At 43.0% G+C, this 21,474-nt stretch overlaps 1 protein-coding gene across 3 annotated transcripts in view; it reads right to left on the bottom strand.

Moving 5' to 3' along the window:
- Positions 1–21,474, bottom strand: part of LOC133020538 (neurexin-1a-like) — a 253,681-nt gene that overhangs the window by 73,093 nt on the left and 159,114 nt on the right. For all 3 annotated transcript variants that reach the window (XM_061087130.1, XM_061087129.1, XM_061087131.1), the window contains one exon: positions 12,944–13,125. In XM_061087130.1, coding sequence (XP_060943113.1) covers positions 12,944–13,125 — 182 coding nt within the window. The remainder of the gene's footprint in view (positions 1–12,943; positions 13,126–21,474) is intronic.

Raw genomic sequence — 21,474 nt, 5'->3', positions numbered from 1 at the left:
CTTATGAAGCTTGCTCTAGCCACACTATATCCCATTTGAATAGAGTACTATACAAAATAATAATAACATGTCTGTGGACTGTGCCTCATCCCCCACGCTGGGTGTCTGCACAGACTTAGATCTTCCATTCACGCCTGACTTATCCGCTAAAAAAAGATGAAGCACAAAAAAAAGAGTCACACAGTGAATAACTTCCAACTGTGAGGCGGGCAGACACACTCATGCATGCACACTGCACAGGGAGGGCTACAGAGGCAGCAGCAAATGGTCACACAGGTTTTGTAGAGCAGGCTGCACCTGACAACCTGTCATCAGCTCTCCTAAAACACGGGAAACAAAGGGATAGGATATACAGATAGGGCGGACATGCACTCTTGTGAGTGTGTGTCTGCTTATGTCCTTCTCCAGGCTTAATCCTGCCACCTCCCTCATTTCATCTTATCCTCCTCATCCCTCTGTGCCAACATCAGGCTTTTCCTTTAATGAAATGTTTGGGTCCTTACACGGTCTTTATCTTTTCAGTTTGATCCTTTCTCTTTCCTCAAACTTATCTCCTGTCTTTCCCTCCTTCATTGTCTTTGGGCTCTTATCAGTCATCTTGCAGGGAAAGGTAATAGAAGGCCAACACGTTGAAGGAGGCCTGCACTGCTTTGTCATTTTGTTCTGTCGGACCCCCCCTTTTGTCTTTTATTTTTGTTTGAGGCAGCAGACCTTATCAGGGAGATGGCAGCGAGATAAGGCCCCTGCGGTTCTTTGTGTTGAAATAATACGACAGACCGATAAGGCCTTGTGGGTGATGAGTTCGCTGCTGCTTCCCTCCGCCCACCGCTGTGTCTGCCTCTTCCCAGGGTGTGCTGAGAAGTCCCCAGAGGGGCTGAGAGATATCAACCCTCTCTGTCAGGTTCCACCTTTGATAAAATGCCAACCCTCCACCTTTGACAAGCACAATTGTATGTTAGCGTTATAGCTTTTACAGTTGTCTGGCTTGTATTGCTGTCAAATGATTTGATGTTGCACGTCGTTGTGACCTCTACCTGTCCTGCAACTGTGATTCCTACTGTTCGTCCACTAGCTCCTGCTGCCATTCACACCTGCAACATCCACATTTTTTTGTTGTTGTTGACCTTTTGTCTAAGAACTAGTCTACAACACTCGGGGTGACCTCATCCGGGCTCCCTCCCTCCCTTGCTGTCCCTTGTGCATAGCATCCAACCCAATGCCTTTCGCCATGGATGGTGGGCCCACGTTGGGCAGCTCTGTTGAGTCCGACTGGGCGTTATGGGTCAGGATCCAACCACCAGATGCTTGCTGGTTAGCTCCCCCAAGGAGGGGGCCCCAGTTTCCTTATTCCAGGCAAGGATACCACAACGCTACCCTGTTCATCACTGATAGTCCAAATCAATCTTAATCGAACCCATCCTCTGGTATCCATTTGCCTTATAATGTTTGGTATTATTAGTGTTTATTACGTTGCATTTTTGTTTTCTATTTGTATTTACTTTCGTTAACAGTCTTACGCTAAAAATAAATAATGAGGAAGTGCAAATAATAAAAAAAGGCACAAAGTTGTTTCTGCAAAGACAAAAAACTTTCTTCCGCCATCTGTTTTACAACTGATGGAGTCACAGGTTCCTGGCTCATGCCATTACGTTTGCCTCTAATCTACAGCACCTATTAAGATTTCATGAAGTGGTAATGATTATACAATTACTTCCAGCTTGGAAATACCATAATAATGGCTGTGACGACCAAGGTTTGTGGAGTTTATGGAGTGGATGTTTATGGATTCAAAAACAAACACACGCACAGACTCGCCGACTGGCTGCCCATCGATTTGAGTTGCTATTGACTAAAGGAGGGTGGTGGGCGACACTGCTGCTCAATAGTAGTTACATTTTCACATAAATAACAGCGACTTTCTGGCCTGTAATTGCCTTAGAAATGACTAAATGAATGAGAGTGGGCAAGCCAGCATTGAATTGATTCAGAAAGAGGCTTTTTTTAGGCTTCGGACAATACGAGCACATTTGAGTGACATCTCAAGTTCATTTCCCTTTATCTTAATCTGTTCTCTCAGCAAAGCTGTTTTAGTTTTGCACTTCATTGCCAACGCGTCTCTTAATCTTCCTCAGAGGAAAAAGTCACACACAGTGAAGGTAACAATAAGCAACACCTGCATAAATAATAGTAACACTAAGCTATACAGTCGTGTGTGCACCATTCTGCTTCCTACCTGATCAGACATTATGATGCCTCAGCCCTGAAGGGAGATTACAACTTTGACTTTGAGTGTTAAGCTCAGTGTGGATCCTGCAGAGACACAGAATTCCCACAGCAATTTTCTACATCTTTTATAGCAGCTCCCTGTCAGACACAAGGCTATTTTGCCAAATGCACTGGTGAATTAAAGAGTTAAGGAAACGCAGATACTTCAAGCATAACTGATTTATTAGGCCAAGTGAAGGGAGGAGATGAAGAGAAGAAAATGAATTAGGCCTCGAATGCACTTTTAATTACTGTTGTCAAGGTGTTTGCGTTGCCCTTCTGGGAAAAGCAAGCTGAACCATAACTCATTCCAGCTACTTAGAAGAGCCACAGAATGAGCTATAAAGTTTAACACCTCTTCGACGGTGCAACATTTACTGCAACATAAACAAAACCCAGCCTTCTTGCCTGCAACATCTCACTTCTCCTCTGAGATTAGGCGTCGACGCTGCATGATTGGTAGACTGAGCAGAACCAGGCCACAGATCCAGGGGTGCTCCTCTCACCTCATGCGCTCACCTGAGGGACGGAGGGGGACAAAGGAACAACACCTGCCTGTCTGTTTGATCTCCCGGTGTGAGCTGTGCTGCACATCCAGACTGCTGACATGTCACAGACTGTTTGCTCGGGCTTGAACAGCACTGCTGGCCTGCCCTGCACCCCACAGCTCCTATTATACCAGTAGCAAAAGAGGCAGAGAATAGACTGCGACGCACACGTGCACTTAAACACACACAAAGCCTTTTCCTTTGATGAGTCTGTGGAATGAGGCATCTATGACCAGAGGCTCCATAACAGTGCTTTGCTGCAGTGTAACTCTCTTACAGCCCGGAGACCAGCCATTGGCCAGACTTCCCTAATAGCAGCGATGATGAAGAAAACACACAAGTCTTGCAATATTTAACTTAAATGTCAAGTGCTGCCCGGCGCATAGTCAGAGTCAAATTCTCGGTAAAGTCGGTTCTGAGTAATATCGACTGGTCGCCGTGGAGGATGTAGGCAGGGTCACTAAATCCATTATTCATAAACAGGGGACAAGGGGAGGATGAGTGTTTCTGCTGACATGTATGGTTACTCTCCCTGAAGCCTGAGACGTTTAATACGCGGTTACAGTTCCCCACCTTGCCGGGCCCAGTCCAGATTGGTTTCAGTTGTGCTGGTTTCCATACGTTCATACGATACGTCTGGCCCTCTCGATCCGGAGCTTCCTGCTACTCATTTACTCTTAATGTTTCATGAGTCTTTGTGGTTTATTGGTGAAAGCAAACCGTAACAGTAGAGCATCGTTTTCTGGTTCCTGGCAGATATGGAAAGATATTCCCTTCAACAAAAGAAACACCTCCCCTCCCCTCCCCAAAAAAAAAAAAAAATACTAAAATATAATAAATCAAGCACTGAAATTAACTGAGCCAGACCCCCAACAGCAATTCGCCCACTGTGCCATGCTGCAAAATGTTTCCACAGCAGTACATAATTAAAAACAGCATGCTGGTAGGGTTGGATGGAAAGCACAAGGGGCTGGAGATGAGAGCGGTGCAGCAGTGAAAAAGGTAATTAAGTTGACCAGAACAAGGCGAGTTGTCTATTTAATATTTCATGCAGCCCAATACAAAGCACCGTGGAAAGCGCAACAACAGGGGCACAAACAACAATTATGGAATAATTAGCTGAGAAGCACCATGACAGATTTTTCTTTGCCAGGGATATATATACGAGAGTAATTGTAATTTCAGACTCGGCCTGGTCCAAATCGACTTTTTGCTTTTTCTTAACCTGGGTACAGACCAGGAGGCTGACTTGGTGCACAGCGGGTGCTTATGTGTGTGAAGTGCATACACATTTTCTATCTTCATGGGGCTTTTTTTCCGAACCTCCTCTTCTATGTGTTATCAAAGAGAAGCTTGAATGGTTCTCACTTTTTAAGAAAAGAAATTATACTTTAGCTATCGTACGTTTTTCCTCCAAAAGAGGACAAAATAGTTTTTTTGACTTATACATAGATAGAGAGTCTACGCTCTGACCCCCCCGAGTGGGCGTTTCACACGGCAGCTGTTGAGATCTTTCCTGTTGCTCGTAGGCACAGTCAGCATCTGTCGAGCATAAAGCTGTTGAAACAACACCATTTTTTTAATAAGAAAAACCCACACAGTGTACATTAGTGACTTAAACTCATGCCTTTAAAAAGTTCAGAATTTGGAAGAAAATATGATGTTTTCAATTTTGTATTCCAATTTAACTTTAAAAAATCATTGGTAAAAATGGAAGCTTGCAAGCTAGGGAAACAGTCCCCACTGAGAAAGAGCAAGCTGATTTCGTGTAGCTTGCAAACATTAGTACAGATTTCCACTATACATTATTTTTCATAATTTTATCGCCTGCTGAGTCGTTTCTGACTTCCACACACTGAGTTATGAGATATCATATTACCCCATGATTTGAACAACATGGAGTCCAGAGAGTTCTGTATGCACAAAAATATCAAACCAATCAATTTATGAGTACATTGACAGTAGAAAACAAGGATTTGCGCCCCCTGGACAAAATGTTACATTGACTTACTTTAAAATCCAAGAGACATATTCTAAAATAAATAATAATGACTAATGCCAACTATAAGCTGCACCTAAACGTCCTCTAACCTTACCTTACCGCATGCCTTTACCTTAAAGTTTAATCCATTTACATCATGGGGACAAGTAATTAAGTTAAAGGGTATTTTTGTCCCCATAAGAAAGACACAAGCGTTGGTCCCCACAACGTGAGTAAGTCCTACCAGGGAGTGAATGTGGAGAAAAAGCACTCCATATGGGTTAGATGGGAGACTCAGTACTTCTGCTCACTGTAATGGAGCGAGAAAGAGTGGGACTATTTTTATCCCTCCCCGAGGCCTGGGGCAGCTGTGTCAAAAGTCAACAACTATAGTGACTCCGTGCTACACTGCTCCACTCCCAAAACACACAAACTCAATCTCTTCTGCACACAAACTCACGTATGCACGGATATACCGGGATTTGACTTTTGATATAAAAAGGAATAGACGGCAGATTAAAGAATTCAGAAAATGTGGATGAGGTCAAACGGGCCCTTGCTTTTTACAGGAGCACGTCCAACTGGGATGTCGGTGATCACGCTGGGCCGATACAAACTGAATTCAACTCTTGAACTGCAATAACAAATACACAGAATGTCAATGCCTTTAACCTCGTAACCCAGCAAACAGCGGACATGCCTCGCAGTGTAACATCGACGGAGAAATCAAATTTACCCCACGTTAGCAATGGCAATATTGCTCCGTATGAGACAGGCCCATAACGTATTGATGTACAGCTTTGGGAATGACAAGCTGTACTCACCGTGATTTGTTACACTAATAAAAGTGAAGGTACATTATTGTCCTGCGCTCTCAAATACAAATACGCACAAATCGTCCTCGCCCTCGCTCTCTCTCGCACACGCACACACACACACACACGCACACACACGCACACACAGACCCTCATGCCTTTTCATGGACCACTTGGCTTTGTAGTGGCAAAGAGCTTGAACAAATTGAGAAATGATTGGAATTGAAAGATGAGTAATGGTGATTCTAGCGCTGTCCCTTCTCAATATGGAGATGATGAGATTTGATTCTTTGAGGTCAGGTACATCATCCGAGCCGAGCGGCCGCCCCGTCTATGACTAAAAGAGGTAGGAGGCCATTTACTCTCGCATTCAGGCTGTTGCCACAATCGGTCACGGCTGACATTAAATCAATGCTTTATTTACCAGCCCCCTTACCATACTATTACCGCCATTCATCGCCACTTAAACAATTTCAGCTCAAATTCTGTATCTTAACCATGTGAGGAGCGTGGAAATACGTTAAAGCGGTATTATCCTGTCCCGGCGCCGTCCCCTCCCTGGCTCGTGCATGTGTGACTGAATCAACAGTGAGGGACTAAATGAGGTCAGTGAACCCCCCCCCCCCCATTCTTTCCTTCAACTGCTGCGTCCTCGACATGGTCAGCGATTAACTCACCATCACAGCGCCATTAACCAAACATGCTAACTTGCAAATGGCAGTTCCGGTGTCACTGGCACGAGGAGGAGAGGGCAAGGGGAAGAGGGGAACGACATCTGGTCGTGGGGGTTGTAAGATGGTTTGTTAAAAAGCATTGTTGACGCAAATCCAGCTATTATAACTGGTATCCCTCCTTTGATTAACTGATCCCACAAAAGGAGAATAGAGAGGGCAATATCATTTCCATTTAATAAATTCAATTAAAAGACAAATATATAACACACTTGGGCGTCTTCCTATCCAGAGCACTCTCCTGATTATCCTCAAATTACATTCCCCGTTCCTCTCCGATTGTTTTTGACGAAAGCAGGGAAGGTTTGGCAGCTGCGTGGCTGTCTTAAGAAATCCTCCCGGTGAGCCGGTAGAGATACTTCAGAGGGAAGAGTGACTTGCGTCAGCACAAACCATGGAAAGTCAAATCATCTGTCAGGTGGATGTGTTTACTCCCTCCCCCTTTGCTCATTAGAGTTTGACAGTTCTATGATGAACAATTGAAACGAGAGCAAATCCATATTTGGACACTGTGTCTTTATTACCAAAATACTTTGCATGTGCATGAGGAGACTTGCACATATCTTAATGTCAAAATCTGTGACATTTTTTCTCAATACTCTTTTTGGTTTTGATCAGGAAAAACTTGCTTTATAGTTTGTTCCACCAGTCTCCAACAATCTGCATAACTCATGGTTGAATTTTGACCAAAATGAGCAGAGATGCGATATTGTATTTGAAATTGGAATTAAAATGCTGCGTTTCATTTTGATCCAGCTTAAAAACAATGTTATCAACATGGAACTAAAACTACCGTTCCACTCCTATACTAGTATTGTTGCCATAGCAACAGCTGATGATACATTTTGCGGAAAAAAGTGAATTTCCAAACAGCACTGTGGCAACTGCTAAAATATAATAACCATAACCATAAATACAATTGCAGTAGATTAAATGATATGTTTTATCTGTAGACACATATTCTAACACAAGTATGTTTCCGTTGCATTACTTTTCTATTCATAATAGATATGAATATAAGACATACTTTATGTGTCATTCTCCTTAAAGGCTTATGACACATTGATGTGCCATGACTAAGCAAGCAACACAGGAGAGGTGTACACCAGTGATTCCTGGGGTCAATACATACAAGTCTGTTCTATGTCTGTGTGCAGAGCGTGCACAGGAGGTAATTACTGGGCCAGACACCTACACAGGAGAAGTTGCAGGTGCTTTAATAAGAGTGTTGGGGATAGCGTGACACGAGTTCTCATCTCCGGAGACCTGCAGCACCTCTCTCAGGTAACTACAACCTGTAGCATGAAACCTCCCTGAACAATATTCACTTAATGAAGCACGCAATCGTGCATAATCTGAGCCAGAGCAGTGAGGTGAGTTACCCCCACCGAAAAAAATGAATAACACTCATGAAGGATGACGTTATCTTACTGGGAAGTGGAGATAGTCAGACAGTGAGCTTGGTAGTCTCTTTCTCCAGTCATTTCACATGATTAATAGGGGAGAGAGCAGGAGTTGAAACTGCAATTAAAGGTGCCTTCCATCAGAAGGAGAACCCCCTTTCTGGTAGTCAGCTAAAGGAGGACCGAGGGGAGCACTGCTCCACCACATAAGTCATTATTTCTCCACCATTCTCTCTGCTCTATGGAATACATTAACTTCACACTGTGTCTGTGTCTGAGCCAGAGTGCCTTCCTTGCTTGTTTTTTTTTTTTTTTTTTAAGGGCTGCATGCAATTAGAAGAGGGGAAAGAAGAAAGTGTTGGGAATGGTCCCCAACCCCCACACAGAGATTGCGCGGAGGCAGAAAACAAGCTCAGTGGGCCCCTGGGGGCCCTGCCTGAGACTGAGGTGAGCGTCTGATAGTCACTGTCACCGCTGCTCATTGACAACTGAAAAGGAGGAAAACAACTGCAAAGCCTCCATCTCAGAGTAAGTGGCTTCATGGAAATGTGCAGATAGATTTCCGATAACAGCAGTTGTTTGTGTGAAACAAAAAATACCTTAAAGGCATCAAAGTGCAATCTACCTCCACTTTAATATTCTGTATGGAGATTTCCCAGGTATTACACGGTATACTGTGTATTACAGAGACGCTACTGAACACACACATCTTACAAACTAACTTTGTTCCAATTCTCCTTCTGCGTGGATCACACTACTGCCGAGACCAACTGAGGATCATTACATCCATATTTCCCCGTTTTGCATAATGTCATTGTGAATTTTTTCCCAGGATTTAACTTTCAGTAATAGTACAATTAATTTCATATATATACATACTTCGCCAGGGCACACTTAAGGCCAGGTCTTATGTCCTCGTTCGAATAGCCTCATGAATATGCTTCACCTTAGCAATATTGAAAAGGGATTGTGAAGAATCGTAATTGGAGAAACAGCAGAAACATTATTATGAATCTAGTCCTGCTTCCATGTGCGCTACAGTAATGAGCCCGAGGAAAGTGATTGTCGTACATTTGATGGTTCGCTGACTTCACAGTCATTGTCTTTATCTGTGATCGAGATGGAGAAGCGGGGAAGGATCACAATTCCTCTGAGGTGCATTTAAATCATAGTCTCCACATATTACTCGGAAAATTCCCTCTTGAGAATGTGAGCTGAGATGGCGTCCTTCAAGCCCTGCTGGGTTTCCTGTCATCATGAAATGGGAGCAGGAGATTAGGGGGGGGTAAGGGATGTAGAGGATGAAGAATGAGGGGGTAAATACTGAAATCTGGTCTAATCCCATCTCATACAGCTGCAGATACACTCCTCCTAAGACATTTACGCTCAGAGCTGAGGTAAATGAAAGGAATCAGGGGAATACTACTGGGACTCAGCCGTATAAAACATTGTTAGCAAAGTATGCATCTCTGAATGAATTGACAACTCCATAAATAGTTTTTTACATATTCAATAATGTAAATCAACAGTCAGTCACACTCGTTTAATACATTTACTTAAGGAAATAGGACAATTTGGTCACTGTGAGTGAAACTAACTGGCTCCCAATGCCACGCTTTAGCAAATTAGGCCTCAGAGTGATTATATTATAATAATATGCCGTATTACTGCATGATCCGCTCAGGGTACAGTTCAACCAAATAGGGTTTTCGCAGGTGACTAGCTGAGTGCTGCTATTCTTGCATAATACAAACGCATCAAAGTAGCAATTTTGCACAGCTCATTGTGTTTAATGGAGTGCTGTAAAACACGTCCTTTCCAGTGTAATTAATGAGGAGAAGACAGAGGCGTGAAACACATATCTAGAGGGTTTTCATCATAAGTATTCCAATTTCATAATGTATTGTGATTTCATTTTCTGCTGGTTTTTTCTATTTGGATAGAGCACGCAGCTTTCTTCAACTGAGTGTTTCCATCAGATATATTACACTAAGTCTGTTCAAAAAACACGTTACAAACAAGACATTTAATACAATACCATTATTCTCATCGGCTTTACACTCGACGTGTCTGTTATTGTTGATAATTAAATTAATTGTATTTCATACCATATCATACTGACGCAGATGTTCACGGTTGCTGATCTCCATCATGGTGGTAATATTCATAGAATCACTTCCTCTTTAGGTGGTTTATAGCAGAATTACCAAGCTTTTAGTTTGAAAAGGTGACGATTTGTCTCGATTGTTTGACACCTGTCATGTGTCTAAACGCATTTTAAGTAAATTATTCAAACTTAAATATAAGCTTCACACTTGAACAGAAATTTAATTTATGAAAAACGTTGACTAAAATATTCCCCGCAGAGAAACCAGGTGGGATAAAAATTATAATGCACAGAACCAAAATCTGTTCACGCATTTCCATCAAACGATCCCGTTGCTCATCTTCAATGACCCTCCATCTCTCCTTGGCCTCCTCTGTCTCTTTAAAGCTCAAACTCTCTCATGCTTCTCTTACTTTCTAATGAAATGCAACATTTCACAAAGCCCCGGGATTAATGCAAGGAAATAAATAAATAAGCAGAGGCATTCAGTGTGACTGCTGATGCGAGAGGAGCGGGGATTCTCACAACCCACTGCCCCTGCTGTATAAGAACATGCCTTATCAACATTTTTCTCCCACTAAAATGTCAATTGAATGCTACACATTCCATCAACCAGGCTGCGAGTGTATCTGAGGTAAGCCGCATGATCTCGCGGCCTCGTTATTCCGGGCAAGACTCCCCCCCCCTTCTCTCGGCTCACCTGACTGTGTGGCTCGGGTCTCCCACCTCTAACATTCATCTCTAGTAAAACATAGAGCCACGGCACACAGGCTCCGACTGTAGGAGATGTCTCATTAGGATACAGTGTGAACGATGTCTTTCCTCGGCAAGACTCTCTTTGTGCATCGGGAAATGATATGATGTAACATATGGGCCTTAAGGTGTTTTACATGCTCCAGCTGCAGAGCCATGCAGCAGGTACAAACAACAGTGTTTACCTCCTGCGACAAGGGACTGAATAGCTACATGATATTTGAATGAATTGCGAGAGATTGTGAGCCATTCAGGAATAAGTTTGCATGATGTTTAAGCAAAGGAGCACATTTGTATGTATATTAATTCAAAACTGCGATGGGATGAGCCCTGCTGCGACATTTTATTAAAAAGAAGCAAATCGTCGGAGAGGATGTTTTTCCATCACTCACATGTAATTACTGTACAAAGCAAATCTCGCCTGTTTCATCTCTGTTGAGGTATCTCCGTGCAGGTGAAAAAGAACCGAGGAAGCACACAAGGGTTGCAGTGGAACATTTCCTCATCTCAGTGAGCACATCTGTCCCTTTACACCGACACTCTGCTTTATGGGCTTTTGAGCATCTTGTCCGTCTCCCTTTGTGGCAATTGCTGATGAATGTTGTGCATGAAAAATTATATATCGTTTTTTTAAGTGGCCGGTCAGTCCTAAATAAAAAATAAGGGGAAAAAAATATAATATTGCCCTGAGGCTTGTCACACAGAACTGAGTATGGAGGTGTCTCATAAGACAAACATCACGGCTGCTGTGTGTCCTCAGGACAGCCCTACTTATGTCACTGCATGCTTACTGTATGTGTGAATCTCAGTGTGTGGGCAGCTGGGGTTGAGGCAAACTTCAAGACCAATCTCATGTTTCTTTTGTGTGTATGTGTGTGTGTGTGTGTGTGTGTGTGTGTGTGTGTGTGTGTGTGTGTGTCTGTGTGTGCTGTGCAATAGTTTTGTGTGTATGTATATATATGTGTTGCTGTATGCTCCTGGCCAGCATAAGATCTGTTGTCAGTAAATGGGGGCGAGCAAGAGGAAGGCCATGTGGTCGCCAGCAGAATAATGTCCAGGTCAGAGAGGCACTGTACAGAACCAAACCTTATTACCTCACCATAACCCTCAGCTCCTGTTTGCACAAACACAGCATCTGTAACATCTAGGCAAGAGGAGGTGAGAAAGATACTTTACTTTACCTCACACAGTAATAATGGACTGCTGGTCATACATGTTGTACTTGTGCCAATAAACGGTGACTTCCTCCTTTCGTTTTTGGTAATAGAATTCACCATCACTATTAAAACCCCAGAAAACTTGGCTTCAAACCTCAAGTTTTTCTCTTTAATATCAAATTTTTGTGACTAAATAAGCAACAAAAACCTTTTTTAGACGCCAGACACTTAAAATATCTGCTTCATCGGGTCTGTGCTGGTGTGGTTTGATGGAAATTGATTGACAACAACAACACAAACCCACCAACTGTCACTAGATTCTAATTAAAATGCTTCCAGATCCGCAAGTGAATGACATCATGCTTCCCACTGATCCCCGCCCACCTGAAATCAGTGTGAAAAGCAAGGAATGGAAAAAAACACTGAAAATGTGAAATAAACAAAACAGTTCTATCTTTGGCAGGAAATACTATCTTTCTTTCATTACTCATACAAGCTGATTGAGAAAATAAGATGACAACCACACTACTATGTTTTCATTCAGTGTTTTCAAACTAAAACGATCTCGGTCAACCGGATAGTTTTGGGCCCGGATCCGTTTCAATCCCCATCCTTAATAAATGCATATCACATGACCAATCACCTAAAATAGGCATAACCAGAAAGGTATGCACGGGCTGGTGAACACAGGTATTCCTCTTATAATAGCTTATCTCCTTTGCATGTAAGCAGCCGTTGGCAACAGCTTTTGGCAAGGACAACAAAGTCAGCCACCAAGTAATTGATTATCCATGTTAGGTTCTACATTGGTAACCGAGGCTAACGCCAGTTGTTTTCTTCCAAAAAGGGGGTCATTTGATTGGAGCTTGACGAATCAGCGAAGTCAATGTTATGACCGACAAAGCCCAATCAGCAAGTGGTCGCAGGGTTCTGTGTGATCATTTCTTAACATCTTAATAACTGTCAATTCAGACTGAAATGCAGCCCTGAAGTTTTCATATTAAAACAGGGCCATCAGTGTTATACTTAAACTCCAGAGTAGTGTGAACACCAGGCGTATCCGTACTAAAGTTGATGCATTGTATGTAGTCTGGATGAAGCCTATTCTCAGGGGCTTTACCCCTAATGTGCGTCCTGTGTATAATTTGGTGTGCTGCACTTGAAAAGCATATTTTCCACTTACGATGTGGAGCTTCAAGAAGTCTCCGAGACCAGAGGAGCTGTCCACCCTCACCAGGACAGCATCCTTCAGGTGCGTGCTGAAACCGATGGCTAGCCGGTCTGCCCTCGTGCTGGGACGGTCGTTTGGCGGCCACGTGTATGTGACCAGTCCGCCATCTCGCCCGAATATGTACGTTGTTCCCGCTAGAAAGAGAGAAAAAAACAGAAAGAGGATGTTAACAGTGTACTCCTCTCTAAAAGTGGGTACCTGAGGTGAACCACTGACTGTCAACATAAACATTATTAACACAGCAGAGCCGGAATCAGCTCCATGTGTACAGAGCACGTCAGTCTGGAGTGTTATATTGTGCTGAGTAATGACTTTGCAAAGCGCCGAGCAACATATCACTCTCGAACAGCTCTCAGCCCTGTCTGGGAGTTTAAGTACACTCATGTCAATTCATGAGCACGGGAAAATTCGGCAGGAATGAGGGAGGCAGGAACCACTTTCCTCGTAATGCTGCACAATTACTCAGTTTTACGGCCACCGCCTGGTTCACCTCTAGAGGGAAGAGGTGCGAGTGAGCGCCAGCGAGTGTGCAGCCGTGTCCCCGGTGCCCAGGTAACCAGCGTGCCAGCAGCGGGCACCTCCTCGGCTCTCGCGCTTCATTAGCAGCCTCAAAGGCAGACACAGCCGGCAGCGCTATTGACTGACTGGTCCAATTATGCCCTTCTTTTGACCTCCAAACCAGCTCTTTCCTGTCTCGCCGCATTACCCCGTTGTCTTTAGAAGCTGTATGAAAGGTCTGAACATGACCCAGTGGATGGGAGAGTGCTTCTAATTACCTAGCTATTCAGTGCGGAGAAGCCTCGCGGCAATTTGCCAGTGACCTAGTCAAATTGATGGTTAGAGATAAGTCCTTGTCTAATGAAGGCAGCGGTGTATTAAAAAGGGGGAATGTGTCTGCGTGTACAAAGCCAGAGTGTCAGGGTTTTGATGCCAAGCATCCAGCTCTTCAGCTTTTTAAAGCTGTCAGACTCGTCTCAATCAAATATATGCCTATTTCTGCCCAATTAGAAAGCTTCATTAGGGTGCATCAGTTTTTCTAAGACATAGAGAAGTATATTCGTGGATGAATATAAGTATTTTTATGCTTGTGTGTGTGTGTGTGTGTGTGTGTGGTGTGTGTGTGTGTGTGTGTGCAAGTGGGAACGAGCGAGTATGTGATTGGGAAATAAATGTCTGCGAGAAACCCTGAAAATGAATGCAGCTGTCAGATTAGCATAAAAACAGCTATCTTCATGAAAAATTAGACAAGGCGCTCTGCTAGTGTGCTATGCATCTACGTGTGGTGTGGGTGTGTGTGTGTGTGTGAGTGAAGAGGAGAAACAGGGAGTGCGATAGAGAGAGAGAGAGAGAGAGAGAAAGAGACAGTGTGTTAATATTCATAGGGGCAAGGAGTTAAACAGCCTTAGCCTGAACAATAGATTATAAATCATTCTGACTGTAATTCCAATATTTTCTTGTAAACCAGTTCACAAGGATATAAAACTATCGATAAATTTTGCATTTATTTATATATTTCTCCGGTTTTCTTCCCGCTGGCTTTCTTTCACACTGGGGTGATTAAAGTGTGTCGCTCTCCTCTCAAGTTCCCATTCTCATTTTTGAGTCAATACACACTGTCGACCATTAGCTACAAAGAATTGCATCATTAATTAACAATAACGTGATTAACAAACTATGTTGGGACACACAAATCTATGGTGGGATTTATTGTTTTCATAAAGCATAACTCGCATTCGTAAAAACCTAATGAAATAACACTGTAAGCGTTCTTGTTCTCCTAATGGATAAACTGTTATGAAGCTTGATGACTTGTACAAAGCAAAATACATTATGCCTAATATATTTCGCCAGGCGGGCATCATTTCTTTTTCATGATGTGCGGAGGCTGCTGCTGAAAAAGAAACCTTCGTGTTGCAGTAATGCATATCTCATGTTGGCCCCTTCAAAGACCAATCTGCATTTCATGTAGCTGGACTGTTGTCACTGTCTCTGAGTCCACCCCCCCCACCCCGAGCCACCAAACACTTGCCTCATGCTCCAGCTTATTATAATTAAGCTCGTTTAAACCATGTCACTGTTGGAACTCGCTGGGCCCTTAAGCGTCCATTGCCCCCTCTGTCTATTCATACGATTTGACACCCACTTTATTCCACTGACAGCTTATTTACTGTTGGTGACCTCCCAAAAAAAAAAAAAAGAAGCATCCTATAAAGATTGCTCATTTCACTGGACTTGCTGTGCAGATGTGGCTCGTGTCACCCTTAAGCTAAATGGATAAACTGCAAGACCCGCGTGTCAAGGCACCAAAGGTCAACGACTACTCTGTGACATTCCGATTACATGAACGCCTCCAAAGACAGAGTCAGAGAGGGAAGATAATAAGGTTACCGACATGTTGCAAAGCAGCCGAAAAATCTGAGACTGTGCGACTAGCGGGAAAAACAACTCCTTGAGGGACCGGTGAGGATTAGGCTACATGAAGAAACATGGCTAATGCACACCTACACGGCTCTGCAGTGGCATGAAGTCAGCAGACACATGCCTGTGAATCTCCACTGGTGGGAGTAATTATGCACCGGCTCCGTATTTGTTATTTGTTCGCTCCCCTGGGACCCGGGGGCCTGATATGGATCTGTTGTAGTCATTAGATACAGTAGTGTCCTGGAAATACTTGCCTGTTTGTTGTCTCTTTAATTTGACAAGAGTTTCAGTTTATTCCCTATTCACCCATCGCCTAATAAGAAAAAAATTAAAAAGCAAACAAAAGATCGAGGAGCGGGTATTGAGATGCAAGGAGCTCGGAGGTGCAGGCATACACGCTGCACCCCTGCAAAACAGGATGTAATTAAGATTTCCTTGCTGCACGTTCCCTCCCACATGAATTTGCATCTTCTACGTCGGGATGCATTTCCCCAGAGAGAGGTCGCGGTGCAGGAGCCGAGAGGCGATGTCTCTTTGTGCAGCTATAGTGGTGTCTTACTCGAGAGGATTACACCCGATCAGACCTTCAGGATCAAGTCCTTAAACACCAGCCTCCCTTATTGAAGGATAATGAATCAATCTGCCCCGGTGTTGGACTACATTGAGGGACTGGCTTCGTCGGTTCACATCACAGAAGATAAACATTGGCAGACGCCGGGCTTTCATTAAAAATGTAGCACCGTCCCAGGAGTTCCCCAGCGTTTGGCCAAAGAGGTGTGTGGGATAGCAGACTGTGGGCTGTAGTAAACATGGCCGGTGCGTAAGAGGCCTCTTGGCACCGGCCTCCCAACGTCTTAATCTGCTTCCTCTGCAGTGGAGCAGGAGCATATAGAGCAAACTGTGCAGTGTCATATGAAGAGGAAGACGGATGTAAGCAAAGGGAAAAGGGCGGTAGCTCTGTATAGAAGTCGTCGGGTGGTTAGCGCACTGAAACCAGGCAGAGTGTTTGCTGCTCAGCTCCACAGGTTAGGCCCACGGACTGTCTTTCCTCTGACCTCCAACACGGCCGTCGTAACGAGCCTCATATTACCACCTCTGCCGAGAAACTGGGGAGGAATCCAATCATAATTACATAGTTGTGATGGAAATATGAAAGGGAGAGATGACATTATGGATCTGCTTTCTGTCGGCACCCGGCAATTGTGTTTCTCTCTATTTTCTGCCAAGGATTCCCGTAATGACTGGTGTGCAAAAATAGATTTTTTTCAAGACGCAGCATATATACGGTACAGTATCGCCTTTTTGAAAATAAATGTTTGATCACTGCCATGAATCTCTTGAAAGGAATTTCAACGTAGGAAAAAAATCATTCCCCGGTCGTCTGTACCCATATATCCTCATACGTTGACACACACACGCTCTTCTCCAGGGTTATATTTAACTTAAACTGTGTCTTTATAATGGAAATCAGCCCAGTGAGGAGGGCCTCTGTAACATCTGCAAAGCACTCTAACTTGTTTGTGGCTGTGACAGAGAAGCGTGGGAAAACATTAACATGAATCCTGTTCATGTTCTACATCCCGCAAACCATTAGGAAGGACAGAGCTATATTGAGGATAACATCACTTAGGTTTATCTCTGGTCTCGCCCCCCCTCCTGGGAAGCGTACAATTAAAAGAAGCTTAATGATGACTATTGGATTACCATTTTAGTTTCCAGAGAAATCATTAGCACAATTTATGAGGCCACTATTATCCAATCAAACATTACCAGTATCTGGTGGAGGAGCTATCTCCAATCAATGCTCCTGAAGATTTAGTACCGAGGGGGAAAATTGTGACTCAAAGTGATCAATTTTTTCTTTTTTTATCTCTCTCCCCCCTAATCTACCTTTGTCTCACTATATTTTATCTTTCCGGACAATTAAATGGTCTGGCAGTTAAGGAGATGAGGTGGTAAATAGAATGTTCGGTTATGAGCAAAACCGCTCAAACTCCTGGCTAATTAAATGTCTTTTCCGCTGCATGTTTGGACTTGGCAGTGATGACAAAGCCGTGAATTACCGAGACGGTCGAGTAGGGCCACCGTTCACACAGCGTCGGTGTATAATTAAATGGTTCATCACACCCCATGATCCAAAAATAATGATGCCAATACACTGACTTCTATCTGTCTACAGTGTACAGTGTAGTCTGGGGATCCTTGTTCGATCCGCGGTGTCATTCCTCTCCAGGTTTCTTTGCCAGAATCATAATTAGCCTATTCAAACCTCCTGCGACATGAACCAGCAATAATGGGAGAAAAGAAAAGAAACTAAAAAACAAACATAATTTGATTATTTAAATGTGTGCAAGTGGATTATGCGTCTGAACTTCAATAATGTTTTTTTAGCTGTTAGACAGACTTGCAGTTATTTCAACACACAATGGAAATGAAGGAAATATGGATTTCAGCTTCAGATTTTTACCCACATAAGCAACTTCAGACTGTTTTCTTACTTGCAGTTCTGTCAATAAGGTTTATATTGTTACATTTATAGTCAAAAATGTATAATTTCTCAAATAAATCCAGGAATCTCTGTCTGTCTGTGGCTGGCACACCTCCACAACCGATCATCTTGTCAGTGCAGCACTTGGCACTAGGTGTATTGTTAAGGTAAATCCAAAAGATCACATTTCTTAGCTGTGAATGCTATTTTATACGTAACTTCCTGTTAATGTACATTTCCTGATGTGTACCTATGGGTAGGGTTGTGACCTTGCATCTTATTTCTGATTGGTTCACCTTTGCTGCAGGTGTAAAGATAAAGCATCTTTCTACACCAAAGGATGCTACCCAGGAGGACTGTACTTCCCTGTCGCTGCATGGTGGATCTCTGTGTTCGCGAGGGTGACATTTCTGTCAGGCTTTTTTTTCTTGTCTGTGCTTGTTTGGCGTTCTGTTGACACGCTGTGAACTTTGCTGCTCCCGCAAAAAAAAGGAGGAGAGGAGCAACGGCACTCTGCAACACCTGGGATTTGTCCTTGTCCCTTTCACCTTCCGAGTCCCTGCCGCGGTGGTGCACTGCAGTCATGCTGCGCGCTACTTCAAAAATCAAATCATGTGGGCATGTATGGATCCTAATCATGGGCTTACCAAGTCCCTTTGTGGATATGTAGGCCAATTTGACTTTGAAGTAATTCCCTCAAGCAGGAAGGAAAAAAAAAAAGCTTAATTTTTTTCACTCCCGAGTATATCCACATGTGGCTGTACTGTGAAGGAGGAACCGGCTGCTGGGTGCAAGTTTGCCAAAGTCACACGGCTCCTGCAGCCGACTCCTGGTTCTGTTCTTATAAAGTCACTGAAACGTTTCTTTCATTTGCCGATGACGCTCTTGGCACCGGAGCAGCATAGAAGCCTGATATGTTACCTTCTCCGTAGCTAGTTACATCTTATGAGCCGTAGTCTTTATTAGCTCCTGGCAATTTTGCACCTTTTGCACAAGGACAAACGTTTTCTGTGCTAGATTTTTTTTTTTTTACACATACCAGAACTGAACTGATGCAACTCACATGTACAGATAATGTATTATTCCCTGTTACCAACACCATCACAGTTGCTGCACGTGGTCACGGTCACTCTGTGCTGTGTTCACTGACATGAGAAAAGCCCCAAGTATCCAGAATAGCAACACTTTTGGGTTAATGAGGTTAAATCAAGACGGGAATTATTCAAATTATTTACACTCAAATGTCAAAAAGCATAATTACTTGCCAATTTAAGCGACATATTTTTGCTCAGAGCTGTAGCCTGGTCTGCAATTTCTAATGAATCTTCATTGAGCTCATATTCTAGCAAATGTGGACATGTTACAGCTTTGTATTAACCTTTGCCTGCAACACTGAAATACCCCCTGTAGTGTTGTTTTGTTTGTTTTTGTCCTGAGTCGACTTCTACACTCATTCTAGTGTTTTCACGGCGGCTTTGTGCCACTTTAAAAAAAGGATTTATCAGTGTGAAGGTGACTGTTGTGGTATGTTGGATTAGCAGGCATTGTGAAATGGAATGCAACTGAGAATGGACTTACACCAGAGTGACCCACTTCAACCTTCTAGTGTGAGTAATTCCAGGTTGTGGCGTTTTCTTAGTTAAATCGAATGAGTCATGATACTTGATTACAGCAATTATAATGTCTCAATATGGGTTTTGTATAATTTAAAGGTTAGACACCACAATAAAAAAATATATTTTTAATGCACTGGCCAACTTTGATACTTGGGGCTATTTGGCTTATTTTTTTATACAATTAAAATTAAACATGGAATACACAATTCACTCGATACTCACGTCTGGATACTTCTCCTTAATTCACCAAAAGTTTGCACATGCAACATGCATTTGTGCTTTCCAATAAAAATGTATGGGATTTTTAAGTACATATCTTTAAAAGCAATTTCTCAAAATAAGTTCTTCCTTCTCATACTTCTGAAATCTCCACTTTAAGGAGCACTAACATTCGCCAAACTTCCCCACTTTTATTCCCGTCTATACTCTGCAGCTTTTTACAGAGGAGATTTGTTCATATATCATTCATAACCTGTTTATAGAACATTTTATTCCGAAAGGACATGGTGAAAATAGATTTTTTTTCTTACGGCTGTTGACAGTATTTTATGATTCATGAAGTGATAAAATAAGATTTCCAAAAATCCCCTCTGTGAAAACCCTTGGCCTAAATATGCCAATACAAAAATGAAAGATCTGTGAACCAGTGTTCAGATCAATAATTTTGAAACATGCAAATTAGTTCCTGTTTAATTAGAAGACACACCATTTGCATATTAAAATTAACAATTTTAGAAAAAAACGTTTTACCAAAAGCAATTATCCAGTTGTAAATAATCAACAGGGGAGGTTGATTAACTATGAGTTAATTTATCTTTAACCTTTTCACCTCTTGTGTTTGAGATGCAGGAAACAGAGCCTCTGACAGGTGTCACTTCTGCAGCTGACATCGTCAAATGCTTTGACATGGGAGGTGATTAATTGCCTGTCACCTTTGACTGGCAGCCTCTGTGTGTTATGATAATTAAGCAGTGTGAACAACAGCAGCAGCTATGGAAATATGTGTTGAGAGCAATTGTTCCAGTCATTTGAAGTCGGCTTAAAGCGCAGCCGCTGGTTTACAGCCCCACGGGTACCGATGAGGAGAATTCAGCCGGACAATCGAAAAAAACTGGAAAGCAGGGGTGGTGGATACAGCTGGATCCCTCCGGCCACCTCCCCCCAAACCAATCTCTATTTCTCTATCTGTTCATTGTTCTATTGCAGTATGGCGAGGTCCTTTCAACAATTTAAACCTCGCTCTTAAGCTTTGCCGGTGGAGAAAAAAAGCTATTCTCTGTCCTCAGCCGTGTGTGAGAAGCCCTTTGGGAGACTGAAGAGACTATGGATTGTTGACTTGTCTTAATCCTCTCTCAGCACAAACAACTCGCCTCCCTTCCAATGGAATAGGCCACCAGAACAGAGCCGGCAGTCATGGGAAAAGGTTTCATCACAGGTCGAACTCGGAGCAATCTCCTCCCAACAAACGGCGGAGTGACGGCGAAACAAACTTATAACGCGATTGTTTGAATTATACATGAGGGGCTTGGATTCCCTGGGCGATAAAACACAAGGTAACAGTATAGCGTGAGTGTCTGAGTCGTTTCAAATCATTTCTTTTTATATCATTTTAATCTCGCCGGTGTGCAGAGTCAATACATTTACTCTGTGACCACAGAGTGTAAACCGAGCAATTTCTTAAACTGCTGCCGATCTGCCATGAAACTAAACCATAACATAAAATACCTTACACTGCTCACTCTGCCACGTCCTGCTCTGCTTCCTTCCATATTTCTTTTTTTTTTTTTTTAAGTGATAAATCCTTCCTTCAGTCTTTATCAGAAGACTGGAGCTGAGCTATTCTCTTTCCAGTCAGCAGAAAGCAGGGCGGACAGAGGTGCTAAATCACCCCGGAGTGCACACCGCCTGCTTACTTTGTGTTGGCTTAATAAGTCTGGGCATATTGGCATATATACAGC

This window comes from Limanda limanda, chromosome 15 (assembly GCF_963576545.1).
Source record: "Limanda limanda chromosome 15, fLimLim1.1, whole genome shotgun sequence".
Lineage (NCBI taxonomy): Eukaryota > Metazoa > Chordata > Actinopteri > Pleuronectiformes > Pleuronectidae > Limanda > Limanda limanda.
The sequence above is the reverse complement of the archived record's forward strand: the minus strand, read 5'-3'. Positions and strand labels throughout refer to the sequence as shown.